The sequence below is a fragment of the Chenopodium album genome, chromosome 20, assembly GCF_948465745.1.
Source record: "Chenopodium album chromosome 20, dcCheAlbu1.1, whole genome shotgun sequence".
Lineage (NCBI taxonomy): Eukaryota > Viridiplantae > Streptophyta > Magnoliopsida > Caryophyllales > Amaranthaceae > Chenopodium > Chenopodium album.
The window spans coordinates 29,788,122-29,811,773 of NC_137853.1; the positions used below are offsets into that span (position 1 = coordinate 29,788,122).

At 32.4% G+C, this 23,652-nt stretch overlaps 2 protein-coding genes and 1 long non-coding RNA gene across 3 annotated transcripts; all 3 read left to right on the forward strand.

Annotated features, from left to right (window-relative positions):
- Positions 1-318: 318 nt before the first annotated feature.
- On the forward strand, positions 319-1,203 carry LOC145597003 (F-box protein At3g07870-like). The gene has a single exon (XM_081653190.1). It carries the CDS (start codon positions 319-321, stop codon positions 1,201-1,203), a length of 885 nt encoding a protein of 294 aa, XP_081509316.1.
- A 1,371-nt stretch (positions 1,204-2,574) lies between these two features.
- On the forward strand, positions 2,575-7,505 carry LOC145599479 (glutamate-1-semialdehyde 2,1-aminomutase, chloroplastic-like). Its single transcript, XM_081655852.1, has 3 exons — positions 2,575-2,866; positions 5,795-5,968; positions 6,186-7,505. The coding sequence occupies exons 1-3, from the start codon at positions 2,675-2,677 to the stop codon at positions 7,251-7,253; spliced, it is 1,434 nt and encodes a 477-aa protein (XP_081511978.1). The 5' UTR covers positions 2,575-2,674; the 3' UTR covers positions 7,254-7,505.
- Positions 7,506-16,438: 8,933 nt separating this feature from the next.
- LOC145599436 (uncharacterized) lies at positions 16,439-17,673 on the forward strand. Its single transcript, XR_014103754.1, has 2 exons — positions 16,439-16,649; positions 17,208-17,673. It is a non-coding gene; the product is annotated as an uncharacterized LOC145599436 (long non-coding RNA).
- Positions 17,674-23,652: the final 5,979 nt, after the last annotated feature.

Genomic DNA, 23,652 nt, shown 5'->3' on the forward strand with positions numbered 1-23,652 from the left:
ATATCAAAAAAATCACAAAGATCACTAAACACAAAATTAAAACAATTACCTAGTGAAATTCTTGTACAAATTGCTAGTAAACTTCCCGTTACAAAAATTTTACAATGTAGTCTACCTTTGTTTCCACCTTTGTCACACAAAAATAATGGATTTGACAACATTATTTCCGACCCTATGTTCCCTAGTTTTTTCCAATCTCACAACAATAACAAAAATTCATCCAAAAAAACAACTTTCTTAGCTTATAATGATGTAACCAATTCTTGTACTTTGATTGACTATAGTCCTGATCACCTAAGCGAGTTTCGTTTCGATAGCATGAATTTTATACGTGGATTACAAGATGATATTAGAACTAGATTTTTTGTAGTGAATTCTTGCAATGGTTGGGTACTCTTTTACTCGTTGACGCGACATGGTGATTCTTTGCGGCTGGGGAATCCGATCACGAGGCGTTGTTTGGTCCTTCCTCAATCACCGTATGCACCAGCGTGGCCGGACCTTAACTATGGGCTGGGTTACGGGTCCAAGACTGGACTTTTAAAAGTGGTTAGGTTGTGTCATCGACGAGGTAGTGCTAAAATTACGGCGGAAGTCATGACAGTTAGGGATGAAGGTGATAGTGCTTGGAAGGTTATAGACAAGGAATGGTCTGTTGGATTTATGACGACACAACGCAAGTCTGTTTTATTGAATGGTGCGTTACATTGGCTAGCGTATGATAATGATGACTTGATAATAAGGTTTGATATCGACCAAGAGAAGTTCGATTTTATTCCTTCCCCTCACACTACTAATAAAGAAAAATCGAAGATGGTGATGGTTTCTCATCTATGCGTATTGGATGGGTTGCTTTGCGTGGGTGCTTCGGGTGGTTTGGCTAACGACAGAAGTGTGGAGATATGGGTGATGAAGGAGTATGGAATCGAAAAGTCATGGACGCGTTTTACAGTCATTGATGGACTCGTTTTCAATGAGCATTTCGTACTAACTCCGGAGATTAAAGATGGCAAGATGATATTATTGACGAAATTTTTGCGTAATCTACCTGTTCAGAATTTCTTTGTTGATGTTTATGATTGTGAACTAAGAAAGAGGGTCAAAAGGGTGCCTTTGTTCGAGGGGATGGACATAGAAACAAGATTAAGGATGACAGTAGATTATTTTGTGCCTAGTTTCTCTTCAAACATGTTCAAATTATAATGAGTTATGTAAATAATGTTTCCTAAAGACTATTATACTCCCCAATTTGATGATGAATTAAATGACAAGGACTTGGAAATAAGCAGTAAAAACTAATATGGTGGAGATTATTATGCCTTATGTTTATGCTTCAATAAATGAGTGTTAATTTTAATAAAAACTTTGGTCCTTCGTTATTCGTTATAATATGAATAAAATAATTTCGTTTTATTTCTTTTGACCTTGCATGATTATCTTTTTTTTTTGTCTTTATATATATAAATATAGTATATATTTTGAACTCCTAAGGAGTTGCAGCTAGAGTATGTGAATACAATATTTTTTGGTAAATATATGGTACATACATATATATATATATATATATATATATATATATATATATAAATAAACCAACAAATACAAACTATATATATATATATATATATATATATATATATATATATATATATATATAAAAACCAACAAATACAAACTAGAAACCCGGGGCATTGTCCGAGCTACAACTAGTTTAATATATAAAAAGGCATTCTTAAGAACGTTGATGTGCCATGTAGTCCCACCACGTCATCACTCAAACAATATCACATTACACAAGCAACTAACATTGCTCAATATAAAAATTTAAGGATAAGGAGGTTCGGACCCTCAACTTCTCTTATTAAAGATGATTATATAACCAAGATAGCCAATGATCAACTATGTTATTAATATGTGAAAATAATTATATAAGTGTAAATCACAATATTCAATTAAAAAAAGAGATACTCAAAGAATAACTCAATTTTGGCTTGACAATGACAATTGCAGTTATGAAAAACCTTAACACAAATTTATCGATTGTAAGTCTACAATAGTAGCAACCCGAGACAACACCCGAACTACTCAGGGCCTGTTCTGTTTGACTGGACTGAACTGAGCCGAACTGAATATTTTATGAGAGAAGAAAATTAAGAACTAAACTGAACTGAACTAAACTAAACTAAACTGAAAATAACCTGAAGAGAACAAACCCTCACTAGTTTATTTATTTAAAAATGGGCTTGAATTGATGTATGAATTAGGATTAAGTTAAGTTACAACCCTTACAAAGCATCTTATAGGTTCCGGTTGCAACATATTCTCCATTTTACTACTCGGAACCAGAACCTCTTGTACATGTTCTAATTTTGAAACTTGCGATTCTTTACAGATTTTGGTTCCGATTCATGGTACCTTGATATTTTACTCACCCTGAAAAATATACTCACTTCGTTTGTAACAGGCCTAACAAAAACCACCCAACACATTTGAATAAAAGAAAGCCCAATTTACAAAATCACCAAACTTTACAGTATTGAAGCTTCGTCGTATTCATCTTGTATCTTTTTGGTAAAGAAAGTGGCTCATCTCCTTCCTCTTATCTTGACTTTCTGTAATCCAGAATTTCAGAGGAGAGAGAAAGCAAGCAATTTCGAAAAGCTAAAAGGCAGCCATGGCAGGTGTTGCAGGAGGAGTTGGTATTACATGGCCATCTAAGCTTTCCGCCATTAAACCATCTTCTTCCAAATCTAAGCACCCTCTTCGCTCCCATTCTCCTCTTGTTGTTAAAATGACTGTTTCTGTTGATGAGAAGAAGAAGACTTACACCCTTCAAAAATCTGAAGAAGCTTTTGCTAAAGCCAAGGTTTTGTTTACTCATCGTTTTCTCTTTAATTGTGGTTTTTGTTGATTTTGAGAATTGGGATTGTTAAATTGTGATTTAATTTTGTTGATTGTTCTTAATTTTGAGAATTGGGATTGTTAAATTGTAATTTAATTAATACATTTTGTTGATTGTTCTTAATTTTGAGAATTGGGATTGTTACATTTTGATGATTGTTCTCTAATTTTTACATTTTGTTTATTGTTCTTTATTTTGAGAATTGGGATTATTAAATTGTGATTTATTATTTAACTGTTGAATTTGCTGTCAGAAATTTGTAAATTGTTTCAAATGTATTAGGTTGTCAAATTTTCATCAGAAATGCTGTATGGCCTCTGTAAATCTCAACGAGTGGGAAAAATTGATACTCGTAAAACATTAGTCTATAATCTCTAGAATTGATAAAAACCGAATTCTTTCAGTGTTCTTAGAATCTTCACTTGACCCATGGGTAGTTGGTGGCTTGGTAGGTTGGTGAAAAGGATTGTGGATGACCTTGGCTGAAGTAAAGAACTTAATTCTTCTCTTTTTGGATCTTTATAAAAAAAAATAATAATAAAAAAAAATATTAAAAAATTAAAAAAAAAAACATTGTAGTGTGATGGGAAGATCTGGAAGGAAAATAAACTGTGATAGTAAAATATATCAAACTTGCAAAGTAAAACAATGATGCTAGCAGATTTTGAGGATCAAGGGTTTGGAGTTTTGGGGTGAAAATTAGGATATTCACTCTTCTATTAGAAGACTTTTCTAGTGGTAATATAATCTGGTGGACTGCTTATAATTTATGTTAAGCTGATGGGGTCTTTAGTTTGAGTAGTAAATTATTGGAATGGGAATTATTAGGGGTAATAGTATACTTTGTATTTAATTATAATGTTTTAAGTTGGGCCCTATTTATTCATTTCTTCTTGAAAAGGATTCTTCAATTTGTTGGAAATGTTAGATGATGAGATATCTAGATAGATGGGATTAAGGATGCTTTTGTACTGTAGTATGCTTTGGATGAATTCCTCATTACAGCCTCATTTGTAGCAAATATGACAAGGGCACTTTGCACCTTTTGCCTTTTATGTTGTCATCTTAACATTATGAGATGCTGGAACAGGGTGGTATCTATTACAATGTGGTATCTTTTTCCATATCAGCATTGTTATCTGCTGTTAAAATAATTATGATGTAGCATAAAGCATTTGGTGGCTAACTTGTTGGAATAAGTATTGCTGGAAGAAATCTGTTAAACAATAAACATTAATGGAGCACACTTGGACTTTTCAAGTATCCTTTGCATGGTATATGATCATATGATTAGCTGATGGGATATGCTAACTGATATATCTTAGAATACTTGGAGTTTTCAAGTATCCTTTGAATGGTATATGATCATATGATTAGCTAATGGGATATGCTAACTGATGTATCTTAGAATTTTCAAGTACCCAATTATAGTCCCTGAAAAACTTCGACTAGAGCTGAAGAAGCTGTGTACCAAAATATCCTTTGATTGGAACAGAAATTAACCGAGCCCGTAGCCTGGATGTACTGCACTGCTATATTTTACCATTTAAATTGATTCTTAGATGATTTAAGGAATTATTTGTTAGAGAAAAGAAATTTTTGTGATGATTACCTAAGCCAACAAACCTCAAGCCCTTTCTGTTTATTAGAAATTTTAAGTAGATTCTACTTCCTGCAGACTTTATGGACTTCACCTTGGATCTGATTTTTTTTTATTTTTTTATTTTTTTAAATTTTATTTTATCATTGAATATTGTGTTGAATGAGGTGTTGAGGCTGGCTGTTTAGTGGACTTCGTTATTTAATATGTTATTCTTATCGGGAAAAATTCACAACAATAATCCTAACTATGACCCTTCTTCCCATATTAATCCCAACTATAAATTATTCAAGTATAATCCAAATTTTAGCAAGTATCTTCTCAAAATGATCTGATTACCGGTTGAAACCTCTTGAGCAGGTTACCATGCTACGTGGCAGGTCATGATCAGTGCTTATCATTTATTTTTTAATTCATTGCTTCTCTGATTTCTCTCTCTTCTTCACCTGCCAGCCATGCGCCCTCTTCTCGTCATCAATATTTTCAAACCATTACAGCACCACCATGGTTAATTCCCACCATCACCTCCTTTAGTCCTTTCCAACTTTGGCCAATCTTAGGCTCTTAGCCTGCTTTCATCATAACAATAACACATTCCCAATAATTTTCAAGTTTTCTTCAGAGTACTTTTCATATATTTTTGCAATTTCGGTTTTTTATTTTCCGCATAAGGGATTCTTTTAATTAATTTACCCATTTAATTTCACAATTACTCTATTTAATTCCTTTATTTAATTTTGGATCAAATTAAATATATAAGCCATACAGTATGAGTGAGAATGTGATTGTTGTAAAAGAGTCCAATTAGTGGGAAATAGGGTGGGAATGTTGCTTCAGTATTTTTGATGACTTGATATGCTCTTGAGAAATTAAAGTTGAAGTGTTGAAATTACAGTAGACATGGTGGATATGGTGATTTTGCTTGGTTGGGTAGGGCTGTTTTAGAGGGGTGATGGTGGGAAAGGTTGTTAACTTGTTATTGGTGGCTAGTAGAAATTAGGCAGAAAGTGAGAACGAGGAAAAAAAAAAACTCAAAACAGAAATGCAACTAGTTTAACAAGTTGCAGGTCACCTGGATCAATTTGGGAAGATACATCATATAGCTTGTATTATACTAGAATAATACATAGTTGGGATTAATTTGGGAAGAGTGGCCATAGTTGGGATTATTGTTGTGAATTTTTCCATTTCCTTCTTATTGCTATTTAGCTTGGCAAATTTTCAATATTCATACAACACCTGATTACAAAGTTTTCCTTCTGATTTTAAAGATGGTTTCATATGAATTGCAGGAGTTGATGCCTGGAGGTGTAAATTCCCCTGTCCGTGCCTTCAAGTCAGTTGGTGGACAGCCTATAGTGGTAGACTCTGTCAAGGGTTCTCACATGTGGGATATTGATGGCAATGAGTATATTGACTATGTTGGCTCATGGGGACCAGCTATTATTGGTCATGCTGACGATGAGGTTTCATTTTTTTCTCCGGAATACAACTTCTGATATATCATCCTCTGATAACTGAGAATCTGGTTTTACTTTATGTTATTTCTATTATAAATTGTAATGCTATTTGGTACTGGGTACCAATTTTTTGGTCCTGATATCAGCTAGTGTTAATGCATAGGTTAAATAACTAGATAGTTATGTTTGTACCTAATAATAAATGATCTCCCAATAATAACAGGTACTTGCAGCCCTGGCTGAAACTATGAAGAAAGGGACAAGTTTTGGTGCTCCTTGTCTTCTTGAGAATACTCTGGCTGAGTTGGTGATATCAGCTGTTCCGAGCATTGAAATGGTCCGATTTGTGAACTCAGGCACAGAAGCATGTATGGGTGTTCTCCGTCTGGCCCGTGCATTCACTGGCAGACAGAAGATTATCAAGTTTGAGGGTTGCTACCATGGCCATGCAGACCCATTTCTTGTGAAGGCTGGAAGTGGTGTTGCTACTCTAGGGCTTCCAGACTCTCCAGGTGTACCAAAGTCTTCCACCTCAGACACCCTAACTTCTCCATATAATGACATTGAAACTGTGAAAAGTCTCTTTGAGGCTAACAAAGGAGAAATTGCTGCCATAATCCTAGAACCTGTTGTCGGAAACTCAGGTTTTATTCCTCCAAACCCTGGCTTCCTTGAAGCCCTCCGCGAAATCACCAAAGAAAATGGAACTCTCTTGATCTTCGATGAGGTTATGACTGGATTCCGTTTATCTTATGGTGGTGCACAAGAGTACTTCAAGATTACTCCTGATCTTACAACACTGGGGAAAGTCATAGGTGGTGGTCTACCTGTTGGTGCTTATGGAGGGAGAAGGGATATTATGGAGATGGTTGCACCTGCTGGGCCAATGTATCAGGCGGGTACTCTCAGTGGAAACCCATTGGCAATGACTGCCGGGATACATACACTCAAACGATTGATGCAACCAGGAAGTTATGAATACTTGGACAAGATTACTGGTGAACTTACGCAAGGACTCCTTGATGCTGGGAAGAAGGCTGGGCATGCAATGTGTGGTGGATATATAAGGGGAATGTTTGGGTTTTTCTTCACTGATGGGCCTGTGTACAGTTTTGAGGATGCGAAGAAGAGTGACACTGCAAAGTTTGGCCGCTTCTATAGGGGAATGTTAGAGCAAGGAGTCTACTTTGCCCCTTCACAGTTTGAAGCTGGATTTACTAGCTTGGCTCATACTACTGAAGATATTCAACAAACGATAGCAGCAGCTGAGAAGGTTTTCCGGGAGATATAGGACGCTGATTCTTTACCTCGTGGTCTCCAGTTTTGTAGCTTTGTTTAGTTTATTATCTGTATCAGACGTTGCTTCTAATAAATGTGGTTGTATTTTCTATTATCCTGTTGTCTCTCTTGTAAGTTGTATTTTCTAGTGTATCTTCTTAATATTTGTAATCAATAGTTAAGCTTATTTGCCAATGTTCTCTTGAATCCTTATCATTAAGGGAAGTCATGTATGTAACTACTTGAGAAGAGAAAATAGTTGTTTTATCCAAAAACCTTATAAAGCTGTCTTATTCCTCTTCCTTTCTTTAGTTCCCTGGTGCGTGCCTTTAATGGCTTTCCTGTTTGCTTCCTTTCTTGGCTTTTGTTATGCATTGTTTATGTTTGTTGTTTGTGGAGCTTTCGAGTGGCCTTTGAAAAATAGATATTAACACTGGTGCTGGTTTCAACTCTGCAGGGTGGCGTTTATGGAAGGAGTTTTAGCGGTGCTGTTGGTGCTGCCGTCTGACGTTTCAAAACTAAAAGTAGCCGTTTTTGCTTGTATAAGGTTTAAGGTTTACTTTAAATTACAGAGTTAATTAAAGTGAATAATTTTGATTTTAGAAATGTGATTAATTGATTATTGCTACTTTACATTAATTTTAGGTTTTTTTTTTTTTTTTTTTTTTTTTTTTTTGTTGTTGTTGTGGGTAACAATTGCGGCTTTTGTGGTTGGGACTGGATTGCAGTGTTGGTGGTTCAATTGCTGCTGATTTCCTCCCTGTTTTTATAGTTTTAGTGCTTAGTTTCTTACTATAGAAATATAGGAGCTGTTTCTTTATTTATTTGTTGTGATTATTTTATTTGCAGAATTATTGCATTCAGCTGATTATTTCTTAAGTAGTTGAGTTGGGCATGTTGGATTATGGTTTAGTTGAGTTGGGCATGTTGGAATTCTTTCTAAGAAAAGTTCCAGCCTTATTATGTAACGTTGTGTGATAAAATATGATTCTTTGTATATTTTTCTCTGTTAAGCTTCTTTTTTGTACAGAGTGACCCATTTTCTGATGGAGTTTCTTCTACTAATATATATTCCAACATCTTCTTTTTCTCAACAATGGAACTATGGAAGTCAACTCTTTGTTTTCCTTTTGAATTTTTAAACCACATAGATTAGTTGTTGCCAAGTATCGATTCTTGATACTAGGAGTACTATTTAACATCTAGGAAGTCAACTCTTTGTTTTCCTTTTGAATTTTTAAACCACATAGATTAGTTTGTATCGATTCTTGATACTAGGAGTACTATTTAACATCTAGGAAGTCAACTCTTTGTTTTCCTTTTGAAATTTGCTCCTCCAAAATTAAACTGTAGATTTTTCTGTGATATTATAATAAAGAAGTCCCAATTTTCCATATACAATAGTGTTGAAATGATATGGAGTATACTATTATATTGTTAAGATAGCGATGGAAATGATATTTGATGTCAAATGTTTATGAATTTAATGTGGATCCCATGTAAGGTATGTAAGAGACATTGTTGTCGACTTGTCCTAAAAAATCGAGCTATGTTACTCAAATAGATAAAAGTATCAGGGTGTTACTTGCACTATCAAATTATGCAGCTATACTATGATCTTGTTGATTGGACACCTTCAACAGGTACTCATTCAAGTTATTGATGGTGCATTGGTGCCTACTTAATTTGATAGAATTGTATCATTTGCCTTTGATTATTTTATGGTAATCTATATTTGCTCAAGGTCTTTTAGTGTAAATTTTTGTAATCACTATGACTTGCTCTATATTATTTTGTGAACTTGTAGTTGTGGTGATTGATTTCATGCCCTAAGCTGCCTATCGATTGAATGGAGAAGCTTGTAAGGGCCTGTTCTCTTACGTTGAAATTCAGTTCAGTTCAGTTCAGCTCCTAATTTCCTTCTCTTATAAAATATTCATTTCAGTTCAGTTCTGAGTTCAGTTCAGTTCAGCTCCTAATTTCCTTCTCTTATAAAATATTCATTTCAGTTTAGTTCAGTTCAGTTCAGTTCAGCTGAGTGCAGTTCAGTCCAGTTCAGCGGAGTTCAGTCAATAAGAACAGGCCCTAAGTTTTTAGACCAGTTAGCTCTTTCTGTCTTTCACTGAAAACTAATACAACTTCACTTTTTTATATCCTTCCTGAATTTGCTGTTATGTACTTCCTCTACAAGTATGGAAAGAATAGGGTGATAAAATGTGTGTAAAATAAATAAATTTAGCCTATATGCATTTTGTACCCTGTTGAAAATTTTGGGCTTCAAGAAAGTACTACCTTTCCTTTTGCTTTTAAAAATTCATTCCCCTTAATTGCACTTTGCTCATTTTCCCATATAATAGCTGTATTACTGCTCTATACAGTATTGCAGCTATTGCTGCTCAAAGTTATGTTGTAAAAATGATAGGTTCTCTATTTGTAGTGATGAATTGATCCTGCCAGGTCTTGAAATGTGAATATGTTATTCGTGGAGCGATTGTTACTCAAGCTGAGGTAAGAAAGTATAGGAATTGATTAATGTCCTTGCTAAAATGGTTTTATACTATTTTTGCTATTTATTTAGCTTCTACTGTGTAGCTGTATATCAAGTACAATCAACGTAAACAAAACCGATTCCTGTTTCAAATTTATTGCCATTTTAAAATTACATTGTAAAATCTAATTACTTATTATTGCGTATGCTAGTTTTTCTTGTTGCCAGTTTTTTTTTCTTGGTTTGATTTATTAATTTAATGTTTGTTTAATATAATTCATATTCGATTCTTGTAGGAAAAATAATAAGCATGTATAAAGACCAAGAAATTTCTGTCTGATTGTTTGAACATGGCAGTAATTCTCATATATAAGTAATGGTAAAATGAGTCAATGTTCAACTACACTTGACTCTAGCAGAGAAGAGAATGGTGGAGACTAGGGATAGAGTGAAACTAAGGTTCATGTAAATTGAGTTGGGATTTACTGCAGTTAATCACTCTATATGATATGTTTATTTAACTTAAAAGGCTAGGTTTTTTGCTTTGTGAGATATATATAACTGAGTTAATCTTCGTTGATTCTGTCAAAAGATCATTACGGGCCAGAGATTCAAAACCTTGAAAGGCAAACAAGTCATTGTTTGGAGCTATTACACATAAGGATCTCAAATTATATACATACTTGTATGAAATAACATACTTATATAGATACCTATAACTTGTATATGCAGATACTTATATATAGATACTTATATAGTCATTGTTTGCAGGTCTTGTTGAATAGTAAATTGAGCAAAAGGTTATGGAACTTCGGGAGGAGCCAAATTGATGAAATAAGTTCGTCTTATGATGTCTGACTTTGTGACTACTTGTAAAGACATATATATAAGGATGTCCTATCTGTTATGCATTGAGATCACAATGCTCTGTATATAATATATGTGAAGTGACTCCATCTGGCTTGAGTTTAATTGTACCCTTTGGATTTTTGTAGTGTTTGATGATGAAAAGTCTTTGCAAATATCTTGCTAACCAGCATGACTGAGATTAGCACACATCATTTTTTCAACTATGGGAACTCACTGCAGAATGGGTGTAGATGGTCATAAAACTTTCAGCGCGATACCTCTATATTACAGGAGCAGTGTAAAATTCTTTGAGAGATTGAACAATTCTGTTGCATTGTTGGCGTCATCAGATGCACAAAGAATAACAGAGAAAGAAGTGACAACCAGACTATGTGGCTATGATTATAAATTTATAAGGTAGTTTGCAGGCTAATATTTTCTAAGCATCTAACTTTTTGCCTCTATTATTATTCTCTTAACTGACTTTCATTCATTACACTATTATCGAAATTATTTCATATTTAAACTTAAGCATGAAGAATTAGGGATAAATGAAAGTACAATCACTTGAAGAGTATGTACTGAACTCTTTATTGTCAAAACTATCAGAGTATGTGTCAAAATTAATTTGAATATCATATTGTTGACATTGTAATGGGTTTCACCTAGAAAATAACGAGTTATAAACTTTGATGCATGACTGAACCAACTGGTGGAACTACATACATGATGATATTGATAGTCGTTGTTGGTGGGAAACTGAGAATTATGATAGTTTGTCAAACTGTAGAAAGCATGGTTCCTTGTTTATTTTTTTTATAGCTACTAGGAGAATCTCTGAATTGGTTTCATTTCCTTTTCTTTTGACTTTGGCAAAGAGCTCACTTGTTGGAAGTAGAAATCGAGCAATGAACTCAACACGTTCAGAGACAAATGCATGACTCGGAAAGAATCTTGATCAAAATAAACCGCTTCTAGAAGGGTTGAATTCAAGTTACATTGATCTTGAGAGAGAATTCCTTGTTCTGCAGCAAGATAAGGAAACCTTGCTTGATAAAGTATTCAAGTGAAGTCAAAATCTATAGTTAGTATCAGAAGAAAGAGATGTTAGAGAGATATAAAAAAGGAAAAAAAAAATCTCAAACAAGGGATCAAACATTTTATGTGTGCATTTTCCTCTTGACAAAGATCTGCGACATCCTTTAACAATGAAATACTTTCACCAACCTCAAAATCATGTACTAACATGCTGCTCAGTACATGATTGTGGCTGTGTGAAACAAGAGCTGATCATTATCATAGTTTTTCGTAAGAGCTGCTGGGAGTGCTGACTTTTTTTTTTTTTTGCTTGTTACCTTCGTTACACTTTTAGGTGATTCTTTTTTTGAATTTTGGTATTTTTCTGTCTACTTTCTGCCTGTAAAATGTCAGAATTTTTGAGTTTATATCTGTTATTAAAATGGGATGTTTAGTTGTATTCAAAAAAAAAAAAAAAAAAAAAAAAAAAAAAAAAAGGTTGTTTAGTTCAGACTGATCTGTTTTGGATCGAATTTGTCTATCCTTACTGGTTGGGTGCGAATTTAATAGGCTAATTAGCCAAATTGGTATAAAAGTTAGTACTCTTGTGACATATTGGTATAAAAGTTATCGCCGGCAACATATTGGTATTAAAGTTAGCAAGTTGTGACAAATTGGTATAAAAGTTAGCTACCGGCGACATATTAGTATAAAAAATAACAAATTGCGACAAATTGGTACAAAAATTAACAAGTTGTGACATTTCACCCTTTTTTTCTTGCCAAAGAAGTTTTTTTTTTAATTATTAATTTTAATTGTTGTTAATTCTCATTTTATGCCAAATAATTCTCTCCTCCATGCTCATGCACCTAAGATAACGACAAATAAAAAAAAAAAAAAAATTGTGAGTTAAAAAATAATTTCAAAAAAAAATGAATGAAAAGAGAAATTTTATGATTTAATGTCTCAAAAGTTAAAATTGGCATGTAATAAGTTGTAATAAAATATTTAAGAAGTTAGGGAGCCAATGTATTTATGTAAAATTGAATATTGGAAAAAAAAAAAAAAAAGGCTCCATACAATCTTGAAAATATTTAATCAAAGAGATTGATCTTGTAATAATTCTTGATTAATTCTTATGCATAATCTTGAATATTTCTCTTTATTTTTCTATTTTTCCCTTTTTTAATCTTTAACTTCTTTTGGGTTTTTAATAGCGTCCAAGAAATTTACAATAAATATTTGAAGCAAAAATAAATAAAATAAAGAAAAACAATAGATTTGAGCCACAAGAATAAGAATAATTATTTGTACAATATGCACTTATTATTCTAACAAGAAATAGGGTTAAATGTCATCACTAGCAAATTTTTATACCAATATGTCATCACATGGTAACTTTTATACCAATATATCGCCAGTGATTAACTTTTATACTAATATATCACAACTTGCTAACTTTTATACCAATCTGTCGCCGCCTCGCCAGTGATAACTTTTATACCAATATGTCACAAGGGTGCTAATTTTTATACCAATTTGGCTAATTGGCCGAATTTAATAAAGTTATGTTGCGATTTTCACCGTGTGATTTAGGGTAAATTAAATTATAAACGTTTGATTGATTTAGAGTATATTTTTTCTTAGATTTTCATATTTTTCTCCATTTTTTATTTTACTTAGAACATACCACTTTAACATAAACGCATTATAAGAAAGAGATTTAAGGATATAAATGATCACAGTAATCTTTATAATTGTCATACTGATATTAAATTTTCATCTTGCTTGCGTTTTATATATTTTGATTATTTTTCTTGCTTTCTTACATTCTCAAATCACTTCCTTCAAATGAGTGCCAAAATACTATATATTCCTAGTAAAGTAGTAATAATATGGAACAAATTGAAGTAGATAAGTTGATAAAAAGAATTTAGATGATTCCTTTAAAATGATACTCTGTACTACTCAATAATTTCACGATCAAGAAGTGATGGAAATCATTTATTAATTGAAATAGATCAACAGTTGACTTAGCTTAGATGAACATTAGAACATGTTTGAAGTAAACTCATGTGCAGCAACATTTAATTTCTATTTCATTTTTTAAAATAATGATCATGGGTGCATGAGTGTGTAATAAAGTTCTCTTCAAAAAAAAAAAAAAAAATAAATAAATAAATAAATAAATAAAAAAGAAAGTGTGTAATAAAGTTTCCATAATCCCATTATTACGTTTTAATTAATTTGTGGCAGGTGTAGACGTGTAGTTGACAATAGTGAAGTTGACATTACCATTGAAAACTTTATAAATAGCTAACTTTTATACCAATCTGTCGCCGCCTCGCCAGTGATAACTTTTATACCAATACGTCACAAGGGTGCTAATTTTTATACCAATTTGGCTAATTGGCCGAATTTAATAAAGTTATGTTGCGATTTTCACCGTGTGATTTAGGGTATATTAAATTATAAACGTTTGATTGATTTAGAGTATATTTTTTCTTAGATTTTCATATTTTTCTCCTTTTTTTATTTTACTTAGAACATACCACTTTAACATAAACGCATTATAAGAAAGAGATTTAAGGGTATAAATGATCACAGTAATCTTTATAATTGTCATACTGATATTAAATTTTCATCTTGCTTGCGTTTTATATATTTTGATTATTTTTCTTGCTTGCTTACATTCTCAAATCACTTCATTCAAATGAGTGCCAAAATACTATATATTCCTAGTAAAGTAGTAATAATATGGAACAAATTGAAGTAGATAAGTTGATGAAAAGAATTTAGATGATTCCTTTAAAATGATACTCTGTACTACTCAATAATTTCACGATCAAGAAGTGATGGAAATCATTTATTAATTGAAATAGATCAACAGTTGACTTAGCTTAGATGAACATTAGAACATGTTTGAAGTAAACTCATGTGCAGCAACATTTAATTTCTATTTCATTTTTTAAAATAATGATCATGGGTGCATGAGTGTGTAATAAAGTTCTCTTCAAAAAAAAAAAAATAAATAAATAAATAAATAAATAAATAAAAAAGAAAGTGTGTAATAAAGTTTCCATAATCCCATTATTACGTTTTAATTAATTTGTGGCAGGTGTAGACGTGTAGTTGACAATAGTGAAGTTGACATTACCATTGAAAACTTTATAAATAGCTAACTTTTATACCAATCTGTCGCCGCCTCGCCAGTGATAACTTTTATACCAATACGTCACAAGGGTGCTAATTTTTATACCAATTTGGCTAATTGGCCGAATTTAATAAAGTTATGTTGCGATTTTCACCGTGTGATTTAGGGTATATTAAATTATAAACGTTTGATTGATTTAGAGTATATTTTTTCTTAGATTTTCATATTTTTCTCCTTTTTTTATTTTACTTAGAACATACCACTTTAACATAAACGCATTATAAGAAAGAGATTTAAGGGTATAAATGATCACAGTAATCTTTATAATTGTCATACTGATATTAAATTTTCATCTTGCTTGCGTTTTATATATTTTGATTATTTTTCTTGCTTGCTTACATTCTCAAATCACTTCATTCAAATGAGTGCCAAAATACTATATATTCCTAGTAAAGTAGTAATAATATGGAACAAATTGAAGTAGATAAGTTGATGAAAAGAATTTAGATGATTCCTTTAAAATGATACTCTGTACTACTCAATAATTTCACGATCAAGAAGTGATGGAAATCATTTATTAATTGAAATAGATCAACAGTTGACTTAGCTTAGATGAACATTAGAACATGTTTGAAGTAAACTCATGTGCAGCAACATTTAATTTCTATTTCATTTTTTAAAATAATGATCATGGGTGCATGAGTGTGTAATAAAGTTCTCTTCAAAAAAAAAAAAAATAAATAAATAAATAAATAAATAAATAAATAAGTAAAAAAGAAAGTGTGTAATAAAGTTTCCATAATCCCATTATTACGTTTTAATTAATTTGTGGCAGGTGTAGACGTGTAGTTGACAATAGTGAAGTTGACATTACCATTGAAAACTTTATAAATAGCTAACTTTTATACCAATCTGTCGCCGCCTCGCCAGTGATAACTTTTATACCAATATGTCACAAGGGTGCTAATTTTTATACCAATTTGGCTAATTGGCCGAATTTAATAAAGTTATGTTGCGATTTTCACCGTGTGATTTAGGGTATATTAAATTATAAACGTTTGATTGATTTAGAGTATATTTTTTCTTAGATTTTCATATTTTTCTCCTTTTTTTATTTTACTTAGAACATACCACTTTAACATAAACGCATTATAAGAAAGAGATTTAAGGGTATAAATGATCACAGTAATCTTTATAATTGTCATACTGATATTAAATTTTCATCTTGCTTGCGTTTTATATATTTTGATTATTTTTCTTGCTTGCTTACATTCTCAAATCACTTCATTCAAATGAGTGCCAAAATACTATATATTCCTAGTAAAGTAGTAATAATATGGAACAAATTGAAGTAGATAAGTTGATGAAAAGAATTTAGATGATTCCTTTAAAATGATACTCTGTACTACTCAATAATTTCACGATCAAGAAGTGATGGAAATCATTTATTAATTGAAATAGATCAACAGTTGACTTAGCTTAGATGAACATTAGAACATGTTTGAAAAGTAAACTCATGTGCAGCAACATTTAATTTCTATTTCATTTTTTAAAATAATGATCATGGGTGCATGAGTGTGTAATAAAGTTCTCTTCAAAAAAAAAAAAAAATAAATAAATAAATAAAAAAGAAAGTGTGTAATAAAGTTTCCATAATCCCATTATTACGTTTTAATTAATTTGTGGCAGGTATAGACGTGTAGTTGACAATAGTGAAGTTGACATTACCATTGAAAACTTTATAAATAGCGAAGATATATATGTTAAGCAATATAACCTAAACAAAAACGAACAATTTAATATCTTTTCCGATCCAAAAAGCTAGTTAATTGTGAAAATGTCGTGGTTCAAGCCCTTTGTTTTAGTATTATTACTCATTGCCATCTTCTTGGCATCATCAGGTATGGTTCAGTATGGATATAATTATCTCCCTCTTAATAATATTTTTAATTACATATATTGTTTGTTCAAATATTTGCTTTAAATTGTTAATGGTTAATTCTCTTAATTAATGTATAAGAATATGCTCTCCTAAGTGATTAGATTGTGTTAGTGGAGTCATAAGGGTAGTGAGTTTAGTGGGTTAATGTTAGACATGATAGATTAATGATTAGGTTAGTTTTGTACTATATATATGTTGCTATATAGTTCATTTTCAATGGATTGTATGAAAAGGTTAGTTTTTCTTTCCCTTCTCGATACGACGATACATATCCTTCTTGTTCTCTTATTCAATTAGTTGGTATAATAATTACTAAGAAACATATATATAAATTCCTAATCAAATATAGTCGACGTTTAACATTATTCCAAAATTATAATCATCGATTAATATCGATCACCAGTTGAATTAATGTTTCATTTTATAGCAAGTAGTTGATGAGTATGTGAGTAAGTGATTAGTACTCATTATTATAAAATTGATCGAAATAGTATGTATGTGTTGGTAATTGTTGCAGATGTTGCAATGGTCTCTGCTCAGCAATGCGGATTTCCATGTGTAAATTCATCTGAGGAGTGTGATCCAGGATGTTGTTGCTTTATACACAGTGTTAGTATCGGGACATGTATTGACGCTTCGTTTGGTTTATGCTAATGAGATGCAACATTCTTCTATTTTTATGTATCTTTTATTTTATTTTTTTTCTGTTCATTGTGCTTGTTGCTTTTTTTTTTTTTTTTTTTTTTTTTTTTTTTTTTTTTTTTTTGAAGGGTTGTACTTCTTGCTTTTAGTTCTTCTATTTTTATTTACGGAGTATGTATTATTTATGTTTTTTTTTTTTCTTTCTATTGTACTTCTTGCTTTTAGTTCTTCCCTGATATAGGAAAATCACACTATGCCTTTTAGACCTCCCTACAATAAGGAGACTATCAGCAATTGTGTACCTTTTCTATTTCCTCTTTAATATTAGTGTATTAACATTTTGTTTGGTCGTCTACGCTAAATGCTCGTATGATCTATAGTGTTATATTTGAACATTTCCTTATTTAACATTCTGATTTTTATTCATTACTTAGCCATATTGTTAGACGAATGTACGTTTGATCCTCCTCTTGCAATATACGGAGTACTTCATTCACATCATTAGTTGTTAAAATTGTTTTTCTTTGTGGCTATATAACCACGGAGGTGTATCTGAAACAACCTTCATGGGTTTAAAAAAATAAACTTTTGTTGGGATTATTAGAAGATAAACCTTAGTTGGGATTATTGGAGGCAAATAAACTCAAAGCATAGTTAGGATTATTAAAAAATAAACCTTAATTTGGATTATTAGAAGTAAATCGGCAATAGTTAGGATTATTAAAGTTTAATTAATTAAACTTTAATAATCCTAACTGTAGGGAATATTTCAAGCATTATGACCCCAAACTTGAACCCCACTGTGATCATACACTAAAGTATGGTGGCGTTCCAAAGGGAAAGAAAAGAGAGCAAAAGTGTCGCCAACAAGTTTTAGGAACTTGTAAACCCAAAAGACAATCCAAAAGGACCATCAACTCTATAAGGTCTTGAACCAAATAGGGTTCGGGGATGAGGATACGAATCCAATCTACAAAAGAAAGGACCCGCCCTATAAAATAGGCCTCTACTTTGTTCTACTCGTATTCATGTGCGCTTTTCGAATAACATACAAACATTATATTTAATCCTAACTTGTTTATCTATGTTGGTTGAATATTAATGCACAAATAAAACTATTATTGGTGATCACTTGAATTAAAATCACATTAGCCTAAACCAAATTATTAATTATCTTATTAAGCGTGATTTCAAGTACAAATTCCCTTTAACAAGCATAAAAGGTGTGATCAAGCAATAACAATAAAATATCAAGCAACATAATAATAAAGCATAATAATAATAGTAATCATGTTAATAATAAAGCTTAAAATAAAGGCAAGATCCTAGGCATGATACTAACAAGATTAATAACAAATCCTAGCATGTCACTAAACAATAAAGATCAAAGCTTTAAACCTAACATGGTACTAACATGATATCATGATATTAGAAAAGAGTAAAGGCACCCTAAACATGATACTAGAAAGCATAAAGTAACATCCTAACATGATACTAGGAATTAAATACATCCTAACATGATACTAGGAATTAAACAATAATAAACATGCTTTCTACATTGTTAGTAAAATAGAGAGTAAGCTAATTTACTTACTTTGAAGCCTCGTACCTCTTTCTAATAACAAAATGCACAAGTTAGTAAACTTCAATGAAAATAATAAAGAATTAAAGGAATTAAATTGAAATCAAATTAAATAAAGTTTTGACTAGATTTGGACCAAACCCTCAGAAAATATCAAACCTTACACGTCTAGGGCGAAGGCAACTTCGAACTTGGCTAAGTGACTCTAAGTCTTGTGAATGCGGAATATTGTTTGTAAAAAGGTTGGTTTAGAAAGAGAGAGAAAGAATAAGAATTAAGTAATTCTTTAGAGAGAATAGAGAGAATAGAGAGAATTGATGAGAGTTGATGAATAAAAACAGAGGTCGAGGACCCTATTTATAAGAAAATAGTCCGGAAAATCATAGAATTTGATAAGGAATAAAACTCCACTCTGTCGCTAACAAACCGACCTTGTCGCCAGAAATTTATCTTGTCGCCAGGCGACAGGGTCAGTCGCGAGGCGACAAACCTTTCGTTTGGCGACAGAGACAGTTTTTGCGGATTTTGTTTTTATCATATCTTTTGATCTAGAAGTCCAAATAAGTCATATATATGTCGTTGGAAAGCTCTTGAAGTCTACTTTCTAATTCAATTAGAATCAGATTAAAATCTTTTGTAGATAAAAATATATGGCCGAAATAGTGAAAGGGTGTCAGTTTTGGATAGAGTTTCGTATTTCTTTCATATCTTTTTCGTTATACCTCGGAATTAATATTATAATATATCATTGGAAAGATAATTTAAAGATCTATCCAAAAATATTAAATTTGGATAAAAAATATGAGGAACGAAAATAATATCTGACTATCTTTGAACATCTTTAAATCCGAATAGAATTAGGAAAGTTTTAAAAAAGGAAAGTTTATATTCAAATCAAATTCCATGATCTTATCTTTTCAAAAAAGGATAATTAAGATATTTTAGAAACTTATAGAAGATTCTAATCAATCCTAATTAGTTTAGGAATAGGATTAAACCTTTGGACCCTCCTCATGATCATTGGGTCGTAGGTAAAATCCGGTTTGGGCCCAGTTTAGTATTTTAGCCATAACTTCCTCATTATTCATCGGAATTGGGCTTATAATATATCGTTGGAAAGGTCTTTTCAAGTCCCATCCCACTACACCATTATTGGACCCTTATCATGGACCAAACTAAACTGGATTGGACGTTTTCATAAAATAGAGTGGGTTTTCGAAAACAGAAAGAAGGATTTTAATAAAAACCAACCGCAACACTTGACTTTTCCACACTTTCACCTCATTCGATTATGGTTCGACGCAAAAGGTATTCATCACTGGGTTTGGTTTTGGGGAGACACAAATGGGTGTCTACACTAACTATTGCCGATTTACTTCTAATAATCCCAATTAAGGTTTATTTTTTAATAATCCTAACTTCAGGGTCAGTTTGCCTCCAATAGTCCCAAAATTTGGTTACCTGCTGAAAGCGTAATTTTTTTTTTTTTTTTTTTTTTTAAACGTCACATGTTAGCATATGATTGGCTTAATTTAAAAAAAAAAAAAAAAAAAACAAAAAACAGAAATCGATCCCAGCAGATTCCCATCCACCGTCGTTGTTCTCAACCATCCACAGCCAATCGGAACCGGCCATCCACCTCCCTAACCCCCTGAAAATAGTCGGTCGGCCCTCCCAACCCCCCTGTAAATAGTCGGCCGACCCTCCCAACCCCCAAAACACACACACCCGATCCACCCCAACCCCCTAGGCCACTCTCCTCTCCTCCCTTCCCTTTCCTCCCCTTCGCCGGAAAATCGATTCAAAAAAAAAAAAAGTGCCTCTTCCTCTCCAAAAAAGCCCCTCCTCCCTTTCCCCACTCTCAAAATCGTCTGTTTCGGCAGTGGGAGAAGGGAGGAGGGGCGGTTATGGCGGCAGGTTCAAGTAGAGGGTCAGTTTTTTGCGGGTTGTTGTGGGTCAGGTTGGTGGTTTTCGGGGTTGGCGTGGGCTAGGTTGGTGGTTTCAGAGGTCAGGGGTAGGTTAGATGGGTGGCACTGTGGCTGTAACACCCCCGATTTACTAGCTAATAATAAACAATAAATAAAGGAAAAATAAACAACCTTTAAACAAAATTGCGGAAGCATACACCTAAATCGGAGGTATTACCGCCACACTCGACAACCTGTCAAGTGTTAAGGCTTACAAAATCCCAATAATTACAACCCAACAAATCTAGGTGAGCTATTTATACACCTTTACAAACTTGTTATAACAAACTAATCGAAACACTTGAGCTCCTTTAGCTACGATCACCTGATCAACTTGCTAAAACAATCTTGTCTGCTCACCATTAAGGACAAATTCCAAAATAGATCGTCGCAGGGCCACCATAAGAAAAAGACATGGCCGCAAACACAAATAGCATAACAAAACAACACACACGTCAGCAAAAAGCTGAGTAATCACCACATATCAAAATACAAAGAATAATTGAATAATCTATATTACTAGCTCAATTAAATAATGTAGTTCAAAACTACATTACACATGGTACTCTGAAAAGTAACTATTATCAACTCAACCTCGAATAATAATAACCTTTACTCAATCAACTCATATAACCCATAAGTGTACCATGCTCATTGTTCTATACCTAGCCTTGGACATGGGTAATTCGAATAAAACCAACAAGTATAAAAAACTTGAATACTCCCAATAATTAGAAAACACCTTGAACCAGACCACATACGGGCCAATTCCCACTGTAGGGGACCATAGAAAAATAAATAAGATTGTACCTCATTCTTAAATCATGATTATCATCTCCTTACCAACATGCCAAGAACTAAGGTCTATAACGCCGAGCCTCAAACCAAGAACAAAATAATAATGTTTACCCTTTTGAACTCATGGATCAAATAATCATTCACAAACAAATAAATAGTATCTCAATAATGGCACATGTTCCCAAATAACATAATATTTCAATTTATAAATATCTCAACTCCTAGGGTAATCAAACTTAGTACCCAAAAGTTATTAAATTTTAACCCAATATAATATTAGTAGCCCTAAAACCTCAAGAACAACACTCCTTAAAACGACAACATTAAAACCCTAGAAATAACACAATCAATCAATGCCACATTTAAATCATACAATACCACACACTAACCATATACATATAAATCATGATCATATATAATTCACAAATAATAAAATTTACATATAACAATACGAAGTACAATCAATACTAACAATTTATAATCAAACAAAATCAAGAAATAAGATTCGTGTGATTACCTTTCGAGAGTTTTAATTCACGAACTCAATTAAGAGCCTCCGATTTCACAAAATCCACGGACATAATTATATCAAAAGTTGGCTTATGGAGTTATGGAATGCAAAATTCATCACATTGGAAGAAGGTTAGGATAAAAGGTTACCCAATACTAATAAAAAAAGGATAACTTGAGGTTAGGTAATTGATAATTATTGCTTTTAGGGAAACAAAGAAGTGGAATCAGATGAAAAATCATCTTGCTGCCAACCTTATGAGGACTCTCGTACCGCAAACGAAGTGCGCAGAGAAATAAAGGTATATTTATATATTTTACATAAGTAATATAGATAATTATTAAGGGTTTAAAATAGCTTATGTACTCTTTAAGTTGTACAGTGCTATTTAAACAAAATAGGATTTAAACTTTTCGAACTCTAAATTAAAAATATGAGATTAGAAAAGTTATTTAATAAATAAAAATAACTATTTTTTTTATAAAATAAAATATATTAAATCATAAAATATTCGGGTATTACAGTGGCAGAAGGTTGGACGGCCGATTTTGATGGTTAACGGGAGTGGTCGGTCGGTTTCCGGTGGAGGTTAGGGTTGGCGTGCAGTGGGGGTTAGGGTGGCTGACTGCTTGGTTTTGAGTTTTTGTTTTTTTTTCTTTTTTTTTTTATTTGGACCAATCAGACAACTTGACACGTGTCATGGTCACCTGTTATAACAGGTCATTGATCCATTGTTGACCTGTTGGGACCATCGGAGGCAAACTGACCCCATAGTTAGGATAATTATAAAATAAACGGTTTTTTCACCAAATGCCCTTGAACTTTTCAAAAATTCACCAAATACCCTCAAGTTTTTCAAAATTCACCAAATACCACTGACATTTGTTAATATTCACACCGTGACCTCAATTTACCTCTGACTTTAAAGTTCCGTTAGCAATAAAATTTAATTCACCAAATGCATTAACTTTGTTAAATAATTACACAAAATACCCTTATTTTTGAAAGTACAACGTCTAATTTAAAATTTACGGAAATTAGTCGTTAGTTTTGATTCTCACCCTATTTTGCATAATTACTCGACACATAGCAGCCTTTTTATTTGCTTAACCACAAATTTTTAACACCATGAGTTATCAATCTAAATCATCCTTCTCATCAATGTATGAGTACTTTTGTGTAACAGCAACATCCTCTATTCATAAAAAGAAGTGCTGGAGACCTCGCAAACAGAGAGAAAGAGTGCCAAATGAAACAGAGGTGATTACTTATGGGCTTGGACGAAAAAAGAATTACGCTTACAGGTCATATATTGTCCAACAGACTTAATATAGCAAACTCAAGCCCCTTTTATGCAGCTTGACAATTAGTCTATACCCACCATAGTAGACAGTCTGGGCTTGTCCGCGGGCTAACGGATTCAGAACTTCTTACTACAGAAATTTTCTCCTACAACAAGATT